At 35.8% G+C, this 22,299-nt stretch overlaps 2 protein-coding genes and 1 non-coding gene across 3 annotated transcripts; 1 reads left to right on the forward strand and 2 right to left on the reverse strand.

The window, feature by feature from the left end:
* Nucleotides 1-3,444: 3,444 nt before the first annotated feature.
* LOC147926848 (small nucleolar RNA R71) lies at nucleotides 3,445-3,551 on the forward strand. Its single transcript, XR_015583166.1, has one exon. It is a non-coding gene; the product is annotated as a small nucleolar RNA R71 (small nucleolar RNA).
* A 783-nt stretch (nucleotides 3,552-4,334) lies between these two features.
* Nucleotides 4,335-5,577, reverse strand: LOC104699368 (phospholipase A2-alpha). The gene is made up of 4 exons (XM_010468827.3): nucleotides 5,185-5,577; nucleotides 5,020-5,062; nucleotides 4,808-4,933; nucleotides 4,335-4,687 (listed from the first exon to the last, which is right to left on the reverse strand). Exons 1-4 carry the CDS (start codon nucleotides 5,416-5,418, stop codon nucleotides 4,512-4,514), a joined length of 579 nt encoding a protein of 192 aa, XP_010467129.1. The 5' UTR covers nucleotides 5,419-5,577; the 3' UTR covers nucleotides 4,335-4,511.
* Nucleotides 5,578-9,506: 3,929 nt separating this feature from the next.
* On the reverse strand, nucleotides 9,507-11,638 carry LOC104747228 (xyloglucan endotransglucosylase/hydrolase protein 4-like). The gene is made up of 4 exons (XM_010468826.3): nucleotides 11,250-11,638; nucleotides 10,851-10,951; nucleotides 10,576-10,769; nucleotides 9,507-10,140 (listed from the first exon to the last, which is right to left on the reverse strand). Exons 1-4 carry the CDS (start codon nucleotides 11,443-11,445, stop codon nucleotides 9,741-9,743), a joined length of 891 nt encoding a protein of 296 aa, XP_010467128.1. The 5' UTR covers nucleotides 11,446-11,638; the 3' UTR covers nucleotides 9,507-9,740.
* Between the last annotated feature and the right edge of the window lie 10,661 nt (nucleotides 11,639-22,299).

The following is a 22,299-nucleotide window of genomic DNA, read 5'->3' on the forward strand; positions in this document are numbered from 1 at the left end:
CAAAAGGGGCATCGACGATCCGCGTCCAATGGACGGATCGATCGAGGATTGACGGGTGATTCGATCGCTAGTCGGATCGGGCGATCAAAAGATCAACAATACGAGCTGTAGGTTGGATCAATCGGTCGGGTGGTCGGCAAGTCCGTCGGAAGTATCGGCCTGGTCGGAGGTCTATCAACGATTCGATTATGGGTTCGGATCGTTCGATCGGACCTGGCTCTGATACCAAGACCGACGAGTTGACCGAGGAATCAAGGTATGACCGATAGGTCAACGAACGGTATGTCCGGTAACAAGCTTTGGACACGAGTGGAACGGGAAGCCGACAGCGCAACCGATTGCCGTGAACCGAAGGGACTATAAGTCCCTATCCCTAATCTGTGCAGGCCTGTGGGGTTGGTTGGTTGTATGGTTAAGCACAAAGGGATGGGTTAAGGTTAAAATGATATTCAGCTGCGTATAAAGGTCTACAAAGCAAGGCCGTGAGCCAAAGCTAAGTGGACGAGTTAGAGGATATTCGGCCAGGAATAGGGCCGAACGGAAGCCGTGACCGCAGACGCTGGGACGTCCGAGTCGGGGTCTTTCAACTATCTCCTCCTGAACCATAAAGTGGCACTTTTCCCAATTTAACACTAGGTTGGTCTCTTCACACCTTTTGAGTACCTTGCAGAGGATTGGAAGACAGGATGAGAAAGAGGCTCCATAAACCGAGAAGTCATCCATGAAAATCTCCACCATCTCTTCTATTAAATCCGAGAAGATAGACGTCATGCATCTTTGAAAAGTTGCGGGAGCGTTGCACAAACCAAAGGGCATCCTCTTATAGGCAAAAGTACCATAAGGGTAGGTGAATGTCGTTTTCTCCTGGTCGGCAGGGTGTATAGGGATTTAAAAAAATCCACTGTACCCGTCAAGGGAACAGTAGTAGGGATGGTAAGCGAGCCTTTCCAGCATCTGGTCGATGAAAGGCAGGGGAAAGTGATCTTTCCTAGAGGCCGCATTAAGCTTCCTATAGTCAATACACATTCGATGACCGGTTATTGTCCTTGTGAGAATTAGCTCATCTTTCTCGTTTTTGACAACGGTGATTCCACCTTTCTTCGGAACGCAGTGCACCAGGGATACCCAAGTACTATCAGAGATGGGGTAGATAACTCTAGCATCGAGCAACTTCAGGATTTCCTTTTTCACCACTTCTTTCAGGTTCGGATTCAGCCGACGCTGAGGTTCTACACTAGAATACGATTCGTCCTCTAGGTTTATCCTATGGGTGCAGAGATCAGGGGACATACCCTTGATGTCTTCTAGAGTGTAGCCTATTGCTCCTCTATAATTTCTTAACTGAGTGCAAAGCAATTTCAGCTCTTTTTCGGACAAGCTAGAATTGACGATAACTGGATAGGTTGAATTAGGTCCCAAGAAGGTGTACTTTATCCCGGACGGAAGAGGTTTGAGTTCTACTTTAGGTGCCTTTAACTGGGACCAATCATCAGTGGTTTGGAGTTGCGACTCGGAGTGGTGCTCAATCATCCTGCTCGGTGGGATGGTCGTGTTAGTTATCGGGCTGGTGATCGGGTGGTCTGGTGTTGAGCAGCTACATGACATGACGCAGGAGGTGACAATTGATTTGTTCAAGCTTCGGTTGTCGAGCATCATTGTCTCCTTCTCAGCCTCCCTCATGTCCTCACTTAACTCCGGCTTGATGATTGCTCGATAAGTGTCAAGCAATTCTTTATAGAGCTCTGTTTCTTGGTGTACGAATCCCTCCTCACCATCTTTTGTTAGAGCTGTCTGTAGGCTATCCCCGAGTGTTATCTCCTCAAACGCCTCCTCACGTAATTTTTCCAACTCCTCTATCCAGAAAGTTTGCCCCGCGATTTTGGGCTTTTTCATAGTTTCCCGAATGTCAAACTGCATGGTAAGGTCTTCCCCCAGCTTCAGATCGATCTTCCCGTTCCTCACATTTATCATTGCTCCTGCGGTGGCTAAAAATGGTCGTCCTAAGATTAGCGGATCCCTTGGTTCTACATCCATCTCCAAGACCATGAAGTCGGTTGGTACGTCTACTTACCCTACCTTGACCGGCAAGTCTTCCAATACTCCCCTCGGCAACCTTGTAGTTTGATCCGCCATAACTAGTTGGATGTCGGTGGGCTTGAATTTCTCAAATCCAAGACGTTTGGCTACAGTTATAGGCATTAAGATGATTGATGCCCCCAAGTCACAGAGACATCTTCCAAACGTCAAAGGTCCGATCGAGCAAGGTAACGTGAACAATCCCGGGTCGCTCAGTTTCTTAGATGCAATAGTTCTCTGGATGATAACACTACATTCGTGATTGAGTATGACCATTCCTTGAACTTGTTTGATCCGCTCTATCAGCGCATCTTTCAGGAATTTCTGGTAAGGGGGTATGAGGGTGAAGGCATCCATTAGAGGCATGCGAAGCTCGAGCACCTTCATCTGTTTTTCGAACAATGCCTTGTATTTCTCAAGAAGTTCTTTGCGAAACCGTCCAGGAAATGGCAACGGTGGCTTGTAAGGTGGAGGGATGAATCGCCTCTCTTTCCATTTCTCTCTTCCTGGTTTGTCTGTATGTAGTGGACTGACTGGAATGTCTACCCGATCATCTATCTGGGTGGTGTGATCGGGTACAGGGTCGGGTTGCTCTGTGGAATGGTTTGGTGGATGAGCAGGAGTGGGTGGCTCACGGAGATCCTCCCCATCTAAGTCATTGCTGTCCGCAGTGATGTTTGGTGGTGCCTCACAGGTGGTAAGTGGCGTCTACTCCGTAGGGCTATGGCGAGCGCAGACTCCTGACTTTTTAAAGTTGAAGCCAATTTATCTGTAAGCATCTGAATTCGAGAGCTCAAAGCATCAAACTTGATGTATAGTTTCTGATAATTGGCAGATAAGCGGTTGGCGAGATCATCGAATCTTGTATTTATCTGTACGGCATCGGTCTTCTGAGATGACAGGACTTGGTGCATCATTGAGAGCAAATCGAGGGATGAGGAAATGTGTGAGGTTATTGGGCGGTTACTCTGGTGATTTGGGATGTAGTTGTTGTACCCTTTATTGTAACCGCCTTGGTCGTTGATGTAGTTCACATCCTCTAGCTGAGCACTCTCCCCATCTTGTTGCTGAAACTGGTCTTCTTCTGAGATGGCATGGACATGCTGCTGCTGGCTGAGGAGCTTATCCAATTTGTCATTGAGGGCTTTCATGTCTCTCTTGTACTTGGCATCATCCTCTCCAGAAGAGCGTATTGTGCGATCATACTCTTCATTGTAATGCCCATCAGATTGGGCTAAGTTCTCCACTAGATCCCAACCTTCATCAACATCCTTTTTGTGGAAATTACCATTACTAGCGGTGTCCAGCAACATCCTTATCTTAGGGACTACTCCTCGGTAGAGTGTACTTAGCAATGATGCATTACTGAATCCATGGTGAGGGTATCTGCTTGTGTATCCCTTGAAACGTTCCCAAGCTTCACTGAACGTCTCATTGCTTTTCTGAACAAAGCTGGAGATGTCATTTCGCAGCCTTGCGGTTCTGGAGTTGGAGTAAAATTTGGCTAGAAATGCCTTTTGCATACTTCCCAAGTGGTGATGGACTCCTTGGGGAGTGATTTGTCCCAGATGTGTGCTTTGTCTCCCAAAGAAAATGGGAAAAGTCGGAGTTTGAATCCATCTTCACTAACTCCATTTATCTTTCTTAGGTTACAGAGCCTATCGAACTCATCCAGATGATCCAATGGGTCCTCCATTGGCAGACCATGAAATTTTTTGCTTTGTATCATCTGGATGAGACTACTCTTGATCTCAAAGTTGTTGTTTTCAACAGCAGGTGGCACAATGTCATGTCTTTGAGTGTGAGTAGATGGAGCATCTCCTGCTCCTATGTTGGTCCTCTCTTGAGGAGCTGGTGGACCATTCTGATTATCCATGACCTCCTCAATCGTAGTTTGTTGTGGTTGCTGGACTTGTTGTTGATGGAGTAACCTTGGTATGTCGATGTTGTCGATGAAAGGACTCAAGTGTTGGCTACCCTTGGATCGTGTTTGCATGCAAAATCAGTTAACCGAGTGAGTACACAAAGGTCTACCCGATCTAGGTGATCAAAGGCTTTGGCTCATAACACAATGGTTCGTATATAACCATTTTGCAATTGCGTAGATAGCTTTAATGTAACAATCCCACCATGCAAGTAATGTAAGTAAATCTGTTTGGAGACCCAAAAAACCATTTGTTCACCTTGCCCGCTTATTCCTCCCGACCCTACTTCTGATCACGGACAGCTACACTATTCTTCTAACAAGGCCTTAGCCGTTTTACAAAAAGCACTATAGTATATTTTATCAGACACAAGAAAGAAAGAAAAAGTACTACAGTATAGTATTATACTTGAGATTAGATTTTTTTTTCTTCGTAAAATGGATAAACTAGGACAAATATCTTGAGTGAAAGAAAACAAGAGAAACAATTAACTAGAAAAATATTATATAGTTAGGGTTTTTTGAAGACTCTGCCGGCGATAAGAGCAGCTTCCATGACAATGGAGATGACATCAATCACTTCATCAGCATCGCATTTGTTACCTTTGAACGTCGGTTGCTTCTTCTGGCTGAAATTGTTCATGCAGTTAATGAACTTCTGACTACACTCCTGGCTTAGATAGTCATCTACACATTAATAATAACATATTATATAAGTAAAAACAAATGTAACACTTTATAGTTATAACTTATAACTTATAAGTGGGAGTAGAATTAGAAATAGAGAGAGTCGTTGTGGTTCGTTACTATTCTTGGATTGGACACAAGCATCATGGTTCATGCAACAAGAATCAAGACCATCACAAGGTCTCTCACCAGGACATCCACTGTAAAGTAGTCCACAATACTTCCCATACCTCAGAAATGGAGGCACTGTCCAATTTTACAAATTATAATCATGTCTCATGCATACATAAGCGAATTTTTATTACAAAGAAGCAGCTTTGAGATTATGTTACCTGAACAGAACTCTGATTCACATTTCCGGCTACATTCTTTACTCTGCCAAAACAAATCAAGATCATTATAAACCGGACTAAACCAAAGGACATAGCAAGTACCAAAATTCCCGGTTTATACTAGAATATGAAAGCATCATATATGATCGGTTAAGTTTGACTGACCAAGGAAATGGAGGGATGTGTGAGCTGAACACCGACGTTAAGCGCAGAGACGGAGACAGCGAAGAAGAAAAGGAAAGAGAAAAGTATGATCGGAGCCGCCATAGTTGAACTGGAAAGCTCGGAAAGTGAGAAGAATATAACTTTGGTTTTGGTGAAAATGAAATGAGTAAGGAAGAAGGTAGAAGACGAAGAGCCTGTGACTCTGTCTTTGGCTTCTTCTATCTCGTGACTCATATGTTTGGTAATGGCACAATAATGAATGTGATTCTACATATTTTACCCCTATCTAATCTAGTGACCCTTTCGTCGTCACATTTATTTAGTTTTCCTCACACGTAAATTATTAAATCTTGACTCTCGAGCATTCTTAACTGGAGTATACAGCTCACCATTAAATATGATTATTGGTGGTATCATTGTACAAAATCGCTTAACTGGAGTAAAACCGGTTGGTGAAAGCTAATCATTATTGGTGGTTTTCTTCTATTCCAACTTTCTTTATTTCTTTCTATTATTTTTTTGTTTTATTTTTTCCTATTGGAAAATGAGATACGTATCCAGATTTTCTATGCATCCACATGTACGTATATCTATTTTACCTAACGTCCTTGTATAATCATGCCATAAATAAATAAACATCTATAATCTCGGTGTTGGTATGTAATCAAGTAAGTTTTTATATGCCACAAAAAAAGCAATAGAACCAAAAAATGTAATAGTCTAGCGTAGTTTGATTTCGTTTCTTTTTGCAGGTTTCTTTAAATTTGAACGGTTTATCCTGATTATATGAGTTTCACGTGTGTATTTGTCAATGAAACGATACCTTCTTTATCGTCTCATTGTGGTCTTTATAAAGAAGACTTAAGACAGAAAAAAATGAGAAGAAAAACTATATAATATCAGAACAGAGATCTCAAACAAAGAGACTTTCTCTCCTCTTATATATGTTGTTGATTGATTTGATGATATTATGTTCAAGTATGTTATATGTTGTTTAGTTAAAAAATGGAAGAATGTAAAATCATAGATGATATATCAAAACATTTGCAAACTGATGATTTATTTGATAATTTAAAGAAACAGAATTGTTTCTTTTGTAACCGAGGATTAATGGGTTGTTGTTCCAACACATCATCCTACATCCTACTATATTAATTGAGAAGTACAAATATGAAACTAACCTTAAAATGTGTAAAAAATTACATTAAATTGCCATTAGAAAAAATTAATTAAGATTAGTTAATTAAATAAATGAATATAATTAATTAAAATAAAAAACGCTAACAGAACAAATATAAAAAAATTTAGAAAATTAAAAAGAATCTATTCAAATCAAAACTAATTTGAACTTGAAAAACAAAATAATAAAAAAAAAATTAACAGCTAAAATTTTTTAAAATAAAGATAATTATTAATTAAAAAAATTTCTCTCTCTAATAAAATTATGGACGAAAATTACTAAATTTTTTTTTGAGAAATATAAACCAATCAGAATTTCAAAAACTAAGATTTAATATTCAAGTAGACAATAAAATTATTTTTAATAACTAGATTTCGAAGATTTTATTAAGATTTCAAATTGTTATTCTCCTATCATCTTTATTTTATTTTATTTACAAATTGTTTGAAATTTTCATATAATACTTATGATTAATAAATATGCAAAAAATTTCTGCATATGTTGTGATTTGAATTTTTTAAAATGAAGATATATTACTCTTTTTTATTGTAAAAGATATATTACTCAATCTATGAAAAAAAAATGTTTATTATTAATTTTCACATTGGCGGGTTGATAAAACTAAATTTATATAGTTGATAAATTAATAAATTTTATTTTCTCACAATTATAATATTAAAATTACTACTTCATATTTCATAATTTATTTGATAAAATTTGTGGTTATATAGATTTTATTCGATTAGATTTTAAAAATCTTAGATGTTAACTTTTTAAGTACGAATTAGTTCTGATTCTAATAGATTTTTTTTCCTTTTCTACAATTTATTTTATTTTATGTGTCCTCTATTTTCGTTTTTAATTAAAATCTATTTAATTAATCTTAATTAAGTTTTTATAATGGCAATTGAATGTAATTTTTTACACATTTTAAGGTTAGTTTCATATTTGTACTTCCCAATTAATATAATACTAGGTACAATCCCGCGGAAAACCGCGGGCTGAACTTTTTTTAGATGAAAATTTGTAATGATTTATTTTGTTATTATGTTATTTATAATGATATTTGATTAAAAATTTGTTTCTTATATTATAATTTTTGTATTTTAAAAATGTTTATTGATAACCTGTCAATAAAACATTTACATTTAATGAATAAAATTTTTTAAACTTTTGTCAATTAAATGAATACCTTATTATAGTTGTGAAGTAACTAAAAATAACTAACATGTAAAAAAGAGCAACTAAATCTTATATGTTAATTTTTTTTTAGTACGATTTAGTTTTGATTCTAATAGATTTTTTTTTTATTTTACTTTTCTACAATTTATTTTATTTGATTGTGTCTCCTATTTTTGTTTTTAATTATAATACGATTTTAGAATATTATAATATTTTATTTTTTGATGTATATTACAGTTTTATATTGTTTGTTTGTTGTATTTGCATCAATATTTTGTGAAATATGAAGCAGTAATTTTAATATTATAATTGTGAGAAAATAAAATTTATTAATTTATCAACTATATAAATTTAGTTTTACCAACTCGCCAATGTGAAAATTAAAATAAACATTTTTTCATAAATTGAGTAATATATCTTTTACATTAAAAAAAGTAATATATCTTCATTTTAAAAAATTCAAATCACAACATATGCAGAATTTTTTTGCCCATTTATTAACTCATAAGTATTATATGAAAATTCCAAACAATTTGTAAATAAAATAAAATAAAGATGATAGGAGAATAATAATTTGAAATCTAAATAAAATCTTTGAAATCTAGTTATTAAAAATAATTTTATTGTCTACTTGAATATAAAATCTTAGTTTTTGAAATTCTGATTGGTTTATATTTCTTTAAAAAAAAATTAGTAATTTTCGTCCATAATTTTATTAGAGAGAGAAAATGTTTTTTTTTAATTAATAGTTATCTGTATTTTTAAAAATCTTAGTTTTTAATTTTTATTTTTTTCAAGTACAAATTAGTTTTGATTTGAATAGATTCTTTTTAATTTTCTAAATTTTTTTATTTTTGTTCTGTTAGCGTTTTTATTCTTAATTAATTATATTTATTTATTTAATTAACTAATCTTAATTTATTTTTTCTAATGGCAATTTAATGTAATTTTTTACACATTTTAAAGTCAGTTTCATATTTGTACTTCTCAATAAATATAATACTAATTCGTACTATATTAATAAGAACTAATTCGTACTTAAAAAAAGTTAACATCTAAGATTTTTAAAATCTAATCGAATAAAATCTATATAACCACAAATTTTATCAAAAAACATTTCCAGCACGGGGTTAAAATTTTTATCAAAAATCTAATCGAATAAAATATATAATAGTTTCGTTTAACGGCTTAGATTTTAAACATTAATAAATAAAAAATAAAAGATATAGATATAGTATCTTATCTATTTAAAAAAGTTATAATTTTTTTAAACCACACCGTTCTTTAGGAAAATAAAATTAAGTTGAGATTTAAATATATTCAATACTTGAAAGTGTTTATTCAAAGAGGTTTTTCAGAACCTTCACTAGCTATATTTAGTTGCTCTTTTTACATGTTAGTTATATCTTTTTACTTACTTCACAACGATAGCATGAATTGGGTTTAATTGACAAATGTTTAAACAATTTCATTCATTACATCCAAATGTTTTATTGACAGGTTTTCAATAAAAAAAATTAAAATACAAAAATTTTAATTTAAGCGAACCAAATTTTTAATCACAAACTATTATAAATAACATAATAATAAAATAAATTATTACAAATTTTCATCAAAAAAAATTCAGTTCGCAGTTTTCCGCGGATTAGTACCTAGTTGTAGTTAAATCATGTGTCGTCATTGAATTATTTATGATTTTATCGTTTTCACGTAATAAAATATTAATAAAATCTAAATATTATAATTATGATTTATTGTTTAAAAATATACGTAAATTTCAAATAAATTAGAGTAATTTGAAGTTTAGAAAACCACCCACATGTAGAGAAGGTAGGGACAAGACTCTGTTTATGCTTTAACAAAAGTTTCTATTCATATATTTAGAGAATAAGGTGGCCTGTCACGTTGTAATGGCTAATAAAAAACAGGATCATGTTATACCAAATGCACTTTTACCACGTTAAAGAATAAGACTTTCGAAGTCTAATAGATCATATATAATCATAACTCATGAGAAACGTAGCTAAACAATAGATATATATGGATAATTATAAGTAATAACATATAATTTAAGCCCAAACATAGCATAAACATCACGGGCCAACAAACAAGACATCAATCACTTGAACAGAAGCATAATAATTTATATAATAATGATAGTAATGCCCCGATCCATTGAAGCCCTCGAGAATACTTATGCGTCTCTGTCCCTTTTACATTCCACTGGCATGACCGGGAACCTAGTCCGGTCGGTACAATAGTTGTAGATGGTCCACTTCGAGCGGACCCATTTGAGACGACGCCATTGGTAAGCGTCAAGGTCACGAAATTCCTTTTGGTCCCACCACATGCGGCCTTGGGTGGCACAGTACTTAGCCTCCACAGAAGCTTGGCAACCATCAATGTGGAATCCTTTGTAGGATGCAATGAAAGGTGCATTGGCCCAATTGGTTTTTTCTAAACCGCCTCTCGTGGCCCAATCATCTGCGTTCCAAAGGCTCGAGTAAAGCTTCATCGGTTGGTTGAATGGGAAACGCACTCCTAGATCCTTGGAGTTCTTGAACGTTCGGATTGGTATGTTGTCAACAAAGAATCTGATAAAGAAAAATCGGTTTTAGTAAACCACACCGGTTTAAAGTAAACACATGACTCTCATAGTCTATTAACTTGAAAACCCCACAACAGAGACTAGTGAGTGAGTCACGTAGGCTAGGCTCATTTCAACATTAGAAAGAAACAAAAAATGAGAAAGCTGAAATGTGTTGAACTTTTTGACTCAAAAGTCTCTCTGTCTAAGATAATCTTACAAGACCCCACTACTTTTGATAAGATCAAGATTGGGCCACGCCCAAGGTTAAGAAAAATAATACCAATAATTTGAAAATGCACCGAACAATGAAAAAAAGTAAAAAAATAATAATAAACAGTAGTAGGACCATTTTAATACTGACAACTTTTCACCATATAATAATATATACGAATAAAATGTGTGCAATGTAAGTAATGAGAGGATAGAGGTCAATTCATACACGATCTGGTACATGTTCCAGAGGATGGAGTAAGTGTGGTAAGCCTTAGATGGATCGAACCAGAGATAGATGCGTTGTTCTCTGTTTCCTTTTCCTCCTGTGAACACATTCGTCTGCAATATTGCTGGTTGTCCTGTCCTGTTCCCAAGAAACTCGAAGTCTATCTCGTCATGCTCGTTGTTGGTCGATGACAGCTTCACACACATTCATACAAATTAATTATTTTGAAGGTTGAGATCTGTGTATTAATTAGATTAGTAGGGAAAGAGACTCACATAGAATGCTGTGACGACTCCAGCTGTGTCACCAGCCGGAAGCTTTATGTGCATACTGAAATGTCCAAACAAATATGACCCTTTTGATTGAAACCCTGTCCCTGTTTTTTTCATACACAAGTAACAAAGTGAGTGAGTGGTGTACCAAAGATCTTGGGGCCTAAGGTGAATGACAAAAACAAAATAGATGTTTTATACATTCTACAAAATAAAATTTAAATACTGTTTTGTAGAATATTAGAAATTATTAATGATTAATCTAATGAAATGAAAATGTAGTTTTAAAAGCAAAAAAAAGTAGCACTTAAATATAAAGCTTTTGTTTATGTACCAAATAAAGTTTTAAAAGAACATCAAAACATAGTTTGCTCACTAGAGTTTCGGTAATAGTAAATGTACCAGTGTATTTATCGAGGATGAGCTGAAGTTCGGAACCACCTCTGAACTGTTTCTGGTGGTCAAAAGCCCAAGTTGGGACGTAGTTACGGCCAAAGGGTACATCAATGGCCTTGCGTGGAGGAATAGCCATCACCATTGTTGAAGTAGCCATTAGAAACAGAGCCATTAGAGCCCATGGAGATGAAGAAACTCCCATGGGTGTGTTTAGAAAGAGATAGAGAGAAAGATGATGATGATGGTGAGAGAAGTTAAAGGGGGTGTGGGTGGCTTTATATAATAACGACTTGTTTCTTAGGAGGCTCTCTTCTTTTTTACGATAATTATTATTTTTTTATTATAATTTTCTTATTCAAGTTTCTCGGACCTTTCTATTTCATTTTTTTTTATTAAATTTTTTAACAATGGCTTACAACTGTAATATAGACATCATACGTACAGCTATACAGCTTTCACAATCAATTACTTATTTGAACTGTGAAATACATCTTTATGCATTGTTGGGTGAATAATGAATGTTGATGATTCAATTTTGTGGTGAGATTTTTCATTTTTGTTGCACAAAACTAAACAACTCTTCAGTTTTATTTATGATAACTAAACAACTCTTTATAAATTGTCCCACTCTTTATATAAACATTTTACTTAATGGTATTTGGTATCTAAATCAGACGAATGTTAGATTTTCAATAAACTTGTCCTTCTATATAAGTTTAATACTCTTGTTTTGAGAAGATATCTTGGTCAAATCAAGTAATCATAATAGATAGGTAATGAACTTTTTTTTTAATAAACTTTATCGGTTGATCCAGTCAAATTTTCTTGCCCAAAAGAAAAAAAAATCCAGTCAAATTCTAGGAACACACCAAAGTATTACAAAATGGTTTTTTTAAATGATAATTGATAAGTATGAACTTAAATACAATGAAATTAATTTTATTAGTAACAAATGTATAGATACTTATCGTGTCAGATAAATACTCATCCTGTCAGGTAATCTCTATTGGGAACCAACCAAAAAAATCTACTAGCTAAATAGTTAAAAAAAAATATTTTGGCTAATATAAAAGTTAAAATTTTCCAACATATTAAGGTGTTCTAAGCTGTTGTTACTATTACAATGGCTTTGCATCATGTGGAACTGTTTCTATCCGGAACCAAAAAAGAACTACTATAGTTAGCTTAACAATTTTGAACATTTTTTACCTATATCATGGTGTGAAATAAATTTTCAACATCTTATGATATTCCAACACTACTATCAAAATATTAGAAGATTACAAAGCAATAATGTAAAACATTGTCATACATAGAAGAAAAATAGTGAATATTTGTGGAACATATCTAAGCATAATAATAGAATCCATTGTTAAAAAGTACATTAAAAAAAAGATTATTAAAATGTAACTGTCGGACACCATAAGGGTGGCTCCATGTGTCCTCCCTACACTATGCGTTAACGGTTATACCACCACTTCTCTCCCTTATCTCTCTCACTTCATTTATATATTTTTTAGTTTAAGGTAATTTAATAATAATAATAATACATTATGATTTCATTAGTTAAACTTTAATGTCGGAGTAAATTGCCACTTTTTGTGTGTCCCCAAGTTCTCTCTCCGCCAATTTTGGTCCAAGACTTTTTGACAAGTATATTTTTATATAGTTATTATTCATAATATTTAAACCCAAAACATATTGGAATTTAAGGGTCTGACCGGTGCAGGTTCTATCCTCACTAGTACAGTGTTTTCGTTGGGAAAACGGCTTATTCTTCCATGAACTTTGTTACTTTATCGTATTCATACACAGAATTTTGAGTTGTGCTTATAACCACATAAACTTAACTTAAATTTTAATTTCCTATCTGAACTATCCAAAATCGGTCAAAACCAACAAATCAACAAACAATGTTACTGTTCCATTAACATATGCTAACTAGGATGTCGTGTTTGCAGTTTAAAATGCCACGTAATATCATGAAACGACGTCGTTTCAACTATTTAAATATAAAATGAGACAAAAATATTCATGTATCTAGAGTCGAACACTCAACCTCTAGTTCACAAAATCACCACAGGGCCAACTGAACCAAAGCAATTTTATTAGTGTATTATTCGGTGATAGATATTTATATGTTGCTTGCAATAGATGAAAAATAACAAAACCTAAAAAAAAAGAATTTTCTCTTTTGTTTCTCATCTCCCGTCTATACGACGAGCCGCCATCAATTACAATACCCAAAAATTACGCTGAAATCATATCAATCTATTAATTGCAAAATATTTTTTTCTTCCACAACCCATCTTCTACAAGACTGTGAATCTACCAGTAAAACCTAAGAAATCGATCCAAAAGAGAAGTTATTGATTCAGATCAAATTGTAAAAGGGAAAAAAATTTAAAGGCCATAGATTAAAGCTGGAACAAGGATTCATATATTCATAATGAGAGCCATTCAAGTACAAAAAAAAATTGCAGGAAATCGGAAAAGAGAAAGTAGAGAGAGAAAAAGTGTTTTTGTTAGTTTATATATATAAATCTCGTAATTCGTTTGTAATGAAAGTTTCCTTGGCTCAGGAAGTTCTGATTTTAATTAAGAGACTATGAAATTGTGGGTTCGAATCTAAGTGAGGTAGATTTTGTCTCTATTTTTGTTTAAATAGCTGACACGACATCGTTTCATAGTATTATGTGGTATGTTACACTGCAAACACGACATCCTAGTCAGCATATGTTAACGGAACAGTAATACCGTTTGTCGATTTGTTGGTTTTGACCGGTTTTGAATAGTTCATGTAGGAAATTCAAATTTAAATTAAGTTTATGTGGTTACAAGCACGACTCAAAGTTCTGTGAATGAATACGATAAAGTAACAAAATTCATGGGGGAATAGGCCGTTTTCCCTCTTTTCGTTTCTTTTTACATTAACAGAACTATTATTAAACCACATGAACAAATCCGTTGAATCGGATAAAGCAATAAACTAGAGACATCACATAAACAAACTACTGCATTCCAACAAAAAAAAAAAAAAAAAGAGAGGTTTGCAAAATTACTTTCCTCTCTCTATTACATTACCATAAATAGCTGGCTAGACATCGTAAAAAAATGATTAACATCGAACAGAGCCTACCCAACTATCATCACTTAGTTTAGTTGCATCTTAGACATTGCAAGAGGAGACTTCAAATGTGGCTATTGAACCCGTTTAATTTGCCAGACTGTTAGAGGTCGAAATTCTTGATTTTGGTTCGAGTATATGAGACTTGAAAAGTCGCCCAAACAAAAATACCAAACTAGATTTCTTACTTTTTATTTTATATTTAGTACTTTATCTTAGAATGATTGGTTGTGATACACTGGTATAAATACTTGTAAGTTTTAGTGATATCAAATGTTGGCTATATATAGATTTGTTAGTTCTTATTGTAAAAATTTGAGCCGTTGGTACATTAAACAAACTTGTGAATTCTATAAAATTTCTAAGAAATAGTGAATCTATGTATAAAATAAATCAATAAACCACTAGTATTCATTAATCTATGTATGATATAAATCAGTAAATCTATGAGTGAAATGTGGCATTAAGCATATGAAGATCCATAGCCTCCCGATTAAAATACATAATTTTGGATCTAGAAAATTATTTTGTCAAAAAAATATATATCTAGAAAATTAGAAACGGTCATTTACAACAAAACAAAACACACACATATATATATATATATATATATATATATATATCTATTTATATGTTATATGAAATATCACGACTCAAAATTATTAAAATTCTAATATACTAAACATTAAAGATAGATTTAACCTTTTACCTTACACAAAATATTTCAAAAAATACAAAATCAAATAGTATCATAAATCACGATAATTAGGAAAAAAACATCAATTTTCAAAAAAGTAGATAGGATACATCGAGATAGGATCCATGAGAGCAGTGAACCAGTCACTAGGTAGCGGCATGGGACATGAGATATCACGGTAGCTCAAAAGATCACCCTCGAGAAAATTGATGAGTGACAGGATAGTCACGGTCGAACGATCTTGTGACGTTAGAAGTAGAGCCATAGCCAAGAAAACCACCAGATTGAGGGGCATTAACATGAGCAAAGCATTGGAAAAGATTCTGTAGAGCACATCTAATCTAGAAGAGATATATAAACAATCAAGCTTGATCAAAAGAGACAACCATAACCTTTATCCAGCTTAATTCATCCCTAAGATCTCTACACACTATTCAGATCTACTAAACATGATAAACAAAATCATAAACCCAGAAATCAATGAAACTTGCATGATTAGATAGATGAGATGAAGATCTACAATATTGAAGAAGAAATCAAACTCAAATTCTCAATACTTAGAAAGTTATGGAACCAACAAGTATCAAAGATTTATGAGAAAATACAAAAGGTGGCTAATGATCTAAGCAAAAAAATAGATAATTCCCAAAAGGGTAAAAACTAGGTTTCTTAGATATTTTCTCTCTAAAGTGGCCTATTTGCGGCCATAGAGTACAAGGGTTTATATAGGAGAGAGGGGAGGCCCTAAAATGGATAGAAGACAAAATAGGAAGGCGGCTCGGTCAACTCGACCAGGTGCTCGGTCGAGTGCTTGGTCGAGTGACCTCTTCTTCTGCTTCTTCCAGCCGGTCGTGTCCCTCTCTCCACACGGTCGAGTGTCTGGTCGAGTGTGGTGGTCGAGTGGACTTCCGGACCTTGATTCTTCTACTCTAGCTCCCTTGTCTTCATCACTTGATAGCTCTAATCCTCCTTAGCATCCTTCCATGCTCCTTAGGATCCAAAATCACCTGCTTATGCTAAAAACCATGCAAATGCAATGCAATTCTACTCTAATGCATAAACAGTTCTAAAGCTACTCAATAATGGCCAAACATGCTAGAAAATCATGCAAAAGATGTGAATATACTAAGGTAAAACAAGGTGAAATATATGAACATCAACACCCCCAAAGTTAGTCTTTGCTTGCCCTCAAGCAAATAAACAAGACATAAATAGGAGAGTGAGGTTTGAAAGTGGGATCTCAGCTCCTAAAGCTTGCTAATAAACTAGCTAGAATCAATGTCCAAGTTACTAGTACTATGACGCAAGTTGAATGAGTTGTACTTAAAGATTTTAGACAAACCTATCACAACCTTAACTGATTCAAGCCTTAGACATCCACATGCATTCAAATCAACTATTTCCTTTAACATTCATTAATCAAGAACATGAATCAACTTATGCAATGCTTAAACTCATTTGGCTTGGTAATAAAAGGTTTAGAGACAATGATGGTCTCTCTTTAGAGTGGGGCTTATCAATATCAAGGTTCTCTCATAAAAATGGATTGAGATTTAGGAGAAGGCTAAAGGTAAGAACACTTAGACACATACAAGAACAAAACTTTGTCTACCCAAAGGTACCCAAAGTGTTTATCCTGTCATTCTAATCCCAAATGGTCCTAGTTCTACCCTTATCTTCATCTCTTCTCAAGTACCCTTTTCTCTTTTGTTTTTAAGCCTTAGGAGAGGTTTCTTATTTGAATCATCTAGTGGAATGGGGTTTCTTTATTATTTGCTATAGTTCCCTTTTCTTCTTAATCTTTAAGACATAAAAGCTTTTTGCTAGACTCTTCTTTTCTTTCTTTCTTTTCTTTGACCAAAACCATCTTTTATCAATCTTATACTTCCCCATTCTTTCACTAGAGCTTAGATTTACTTAAACACATTCTCCTCCTAAAGACTCTAACTTTTTCTTTCTCTTTTTTCTCTTTTCTTTTCTTTTCTTTTTCTTTTTCAAAACAACCAAGTCCCAAATCCAACAATTAAACCACCTAGTCCTATCTAGTTTGAAAATTTGCAAACTAGAACTACACAAGGCTTTACTCTTGTCAGCTCAAACCTAACACTTTCTACCAAGCTCAATCCCAAAAAGGCCTTACACACACAAGAATAAACATGGCTTGAAAGAAGGGTTGGTTAAGGGTAGGAGAAACTGATTTTAATGATTAAATCAGCTACTTGGATCAACAAGAGTGGTAAAAAGGAGAAAGATGATCCAAATATGTATATGGTATCCATGAGTTTAAAGCAATGCACAAATTGATAATTAAAAATCAATATTAGGTTCTTATAAGTAGGAAATAGCATCAAATCACAACATGCTTCAATTTAGACCATAATGCAATTTAGGAATTCAAAACTTGGTTCAATCTTATGTTTCTAACCACTCAACTAGCATCAAAGTACTATTAACTTGGGCATTGATCGTAGTTTATTGAATTGAAACAAGCTAACAAGGCAAAATTCATCATAGATCCCTAATGCAAAAATATGAAATAGTCATATATGAAACATGCTAAACAAGATCCTAATATGCAATGCAAACTACATGAACACTCTTTTTTTTAATAAAGATTTTTGCAAAAAATTTCAATTTTTTTTGTTTTTTTCTATGCCTTAGATGAAATGCAAATATAAACATGATTATACTAAAAATTTGAAATAAGAAAACAAAACACAACATCAAATACTATCTCAAACCCTCCCCCAAACTTAAATTACACAGTCCACTGTGTAAGAGAAATTTGAAAGAGGATTCAAGACTTAAAACAAAATAAAACAAGAGATGCAATGGTATTTACAAAGGAGAGGTGATGTTGGTACCTTATGGGTTGTGGAAGAAGTTTTCTACAACATCACTCATGCTGTCATAGGCGTAGTTGGGGTCTTGATGCTGGTTAGGAGATGGTGAAGCAGGGAGCTCGACTATGGCCATCGATTGGCACTCGGTCGAGTGCTCGGTCGAGTGGGTCGGTCGAGTGAGGGGTGGTGGGAAAAATTGTTGACCTTATTGCCTATAGTATTGCTGCATGATGGATGGGTCCATGAAGGACTGAGGTGGGAAGGGAGGGTAAACTTGGCCATAGGGATAGCCTGGATAGCTTGCTGGAGATGGAAAACCATAAGAAGGTCTGGGCAGGTATTCGACCGAGTGCATTGGAGGTGCTCGGTCGAGTTGGTGCTCGAGTGAACCGGTCGAGTGGGTGCTCGAGTGAACCGGTTGAGTGGGTGCTCGAGTGAACCGGTCGAGTGCCTTGGAAACTGCTGTTCTGGGCGACCTGAACCTCTCCTCCTCTGAATTGGCTCATGCAGTGAGGCTCTTGCTGGTACCACCGGATTTTCAGCTCTAGTCAATGCTCTAGTTGAGCTACTCCTCCTCAACGAGTTAGATGGTGTTGGTGATGAATTTCCACTCTTCAATTCAGTAATCTCCTTCTTTAAACCCTTGATGGACTTACTCATCTTTCCCATCTTCTTCTCAACTTGTCAAAATTCTTGCCATGCCACTTGTTCCACTTTTGTAGAAGTGTCAACCTCTTGCTAGTCTCTCTCACTCCTCTACTATCTCTTGGACTTGGCTCATAATCTTCAAAATAAAATTGTTCTTCCCCATCAGCCATCTCCACATCTCCAGTTTGATCTTCTCTTACTTGGGCTGTACCATCAAACAAAAGCTCAGCAGCTGGCCAAAAGTCAATGGTTAGCCCTTCTCTTATGGTGGTGAGTGCTTGATTAGGTAGAACAAGCTGAGTCTTCCCTAGTGTTGGATGCTCAAAGTTGAAAAAGTGCTTCCCATGGTGCATCTCCTTGGCTAGAATGAGAGTGGAGGTGAGGTATTGAGTGTCAATCCATCTAGGTTTAGCCTTCTCTCCTTGAAGTGGTACATTTTCAGCTACTAGCATTGGAGTTATGATGCCTCCAATGGTTAGAACTCCAGTTGAGCCCCTCTTGTATAACTTGCTTACCCAGCTTCTATAATAGGTCAATTGGTCAATGAGGAACATAGCAAAATATGTCTCCACACTACTCCCAAAGATAATGGTCCATCTCTTGCTTGAAGGATGATGCCATTGAGTGCTACATCAATCATCTTAAGCTCTCCCTCATTCAAGTTTTCAGTCTCCTTCCTAGCACATAATGTGTTTGTTAAGGCCTTGTGGAAGTACCTTAGGACTGGACTCCTTATCTTTGAGCTCTTGGTCTTGAAGGATGAGTAAAGCTTGTTATCTCCAATGGTTTCCCAAACAGCAAAGAGTTCCTCCCTTGGTATGACCATGTTCTCCTCACTTCCAACTTCAAACCCATAGAGAGTGGCTAGGTCCTTGAGTGAAAGCTCATACTTCTTGCCTTTGATGGTGAAATCAATGTAACCAGCTCCCATGTCTTTATCCATCCTTGTGAAGAAATGCAGCTTGATGGTGGCTAAAAGCTCACAGCTTTCTTCTCTATACCCCTCCATGCACAACCCCATGAATTTGCTTAGTTTGCACTTCTCAAAGAGAAACTCAACTTCTTCAGCAATACCCAGCTTCTCCATGGTCTCCTTGTGTGGATTTCTTGTTCCTTGGAAGCTCATCTTCATGAAGGCTTCATAAAGTTGGCTTGGAGTTAAACCTCTTCTTCTTCTTCTTCTTTTTCTTCTTCTTCTTCTTTTTCTTCTTCTTCTTCTTCTTCTTCTTCTTCTTCTTCTTCTTCTTCTTCTTCTTCTTCTTCTTCTTCTTCTTCACTTTGTTAGCCTCTTCCCGTTAGCCTCTTCCCTTTTTCTTTGTTCCTTCTTATTTGTTCTTGAAGAATGAATTCCATCTCCTATTCACTCTCAGTTATCTCTGGATCCTCCTCAGCTGGCTGGTGTTTCTTCTTCGTCACGCCACTCGACCGCCTACTCGAACCAGCACTCGGTCGTTTGCCTGCTTGAGTGGGTGATCGAGTGCTTCCACCAGCTTCTCTTCTTGATGCAAGTTGTGCATCACGTCGATCTAAGAAGCGATCAACAGCTTTCTTGCCTTCAGCTTCACGGATAGCAGCTTGTTCAGATGTTTCTCTAGACCTTGAAGACATTTTGAAAGAAAACTGAAAGGAATAGACTCAAAGCTCAAAGTTAATAGGTTAGTAACCCAAAAACCAAAACAACTAAGCTTGAGCAAGAAGATGAAACTTGAGAGAGATTTAAGCTAGATTTTGATTGTTTTAAGCAAATGAGAGAGTGTGAGAAGCCTAGAATTGAGTTTAGCTCTTTATAAAGAGGCTAAGGGGACAAGGAGACAAGGATGGAGCGTCAATACCATTCAAATTTGAATTGAGAATCTTTGACTCACTTTTACTGCCACTCAACCCCACGTGGTCGAGTGCTTGACCAAAATTTGAAATTTGAACTCTCTTCTCCCTCCACTCGATCGTGCAAGAGAAATTGGAACCGAGTGGGCTTGGGCTTTGGTGCTGCTCGATCGAGTACCTCTCGTGGGCTGGTCGAGTGGCCTCACAAATCCATTTTTACAAGTCCAATTCTTCTCAAACCCATCTATACTCTTATAAAATGGTCTGCCTAACACAAACATAAAATAAAAAGATCAAAACTACAAGGAAAATTAAACTTATGTACAATGATACATTAGGGACTTCCTCCCTAGTGAGCTTGTATAAAGTCTCTAAGCTTGACTTTTGATGCCTTTTCAGGCTTGGTTTAGAGACCAAGGAGGTGATGAGATCCCCCTTGGTACAACTTGATCACTGTGAAGCTGATTCTTGATCACTTCACCTATCAAACTTGAACCATGTTTCTTCTTAAGCTTGAATCTTGGTCTTGCCTTCTTCAAAGACCTCTTGTTGAGTTGCACTTGAAGATCCTTCACTAGATCAGTCAACTCTTGAACTGAACCCTTGAGCTTTTCAACTGATTCCTCATGAGATGAGTCCTTAGCTTTTGAAGTTTCTACTTCACTTGAGACCTCATAATCACTCTTGTCCTTGATAACAAAAGGTTGACCACCAATGGAGGGCAAGTTGGTTGGGTTATTGATATCAAATTTCATGGTTAAACCCTCAACTATGTTCAAGCTTATCAGTCCTTCCTTAACATCAATAACAGCTCCAGCAGTGGCTAGGAATGGTTTTCCTAGGATGATAGGATCTTCTAGCTCCTTATTCATCTCTATAACCACAAAATCAATAGGAATTCTGGCTTTGCCTATCTTGATTGGAAGGCTTTCCAATTTACCAACCATATCCTTATTTGATCCATCAGCTAGACTTATGTGAAGGTTGGTGGACTTAAATTCAGTGTGCCCAAGCTTTTGTGCTATAGAGTAAGGCATTACACTGATAGATGCTCCCAGATCACACAAGCATTTGTTGAAGTGTAGATAGCTAAAGGAGCAAGGCAGATTGAATGGACCTGGGTCTTCAAGTTTAGTTGGAATGATAACTCCCTCAATCTCCTCAAGATCCCTCTTGTCCTGATTCTGAGCTTTCTGCTTTGATATCTCAAGTAGCATATCTTGGTAGAGAGGATATGGAGCATACTGTTCCAAAGCAGCTCCTCTCTCTTCTTCTTTGAATTCAATGACAACCTCTTCTTTCAAAGCCATCACTTCCCTCTTTTCAATTATCTCCCTGAGTTCCTTCAGCTTTTGTTCCTTGAAACGTCCTGGGAATGGCAGAGGTGGTTTGTAAGCAGGAGGAATGTATTTGACAGGCTTAACAGCTTCTGCGGTAACAACTCGATCAGGTACTCGATCGTGTGTGTGGTCGAGCACCTGGTCGAGTGATTTCTCTGCTTCAGTCTGCTGTGAAAAACCTTTACTCTAGGCTTCAATTAGTGACGAATCCTCCCCATCCTGAATCTCACTGTCCTCAGTGATAGCTTCCTCATAGAGATGAATAGCTTTAGCAGTAAACTCCCTTGGATTTTGAATAGCTTTTCCAGGAAGTTGGTTTGGCTTAGGAGCTGAAGTAGAAGCAATGATGCTCTCCATGTACTTCACTTTAGAGTTCAGACTTTCAAACTTGATGTTGAGATAATTATAAGAATGGTCCATCTTCTGTTGAATCTCAACAAACTTCTTTGCATTCTCAAGCTGCCCATTTGCTTGCCCAAGTAACAATTGTTGCATCATAGCTCTCAAATCTGGTTCTTGGCCTTGGTTGGTCTGAAACCCTGGAGAGAGACACAATTGAGGCTGGAAACCTTGGTGT

The sequence above is a fragment of the Camelina sativa genome, chromosome 15 (assembly GCF_030686135.1).
Source record: "Camelina sativa cultivar CO46 ecotype springtype chromosome 15, ASM3068613v1".
NCBI lineage: Eukaryota > Viridiplantae > Streptophyta > Magnoliopsida > Brassicales > Brassicaceae > Camelina > Camelina sativa.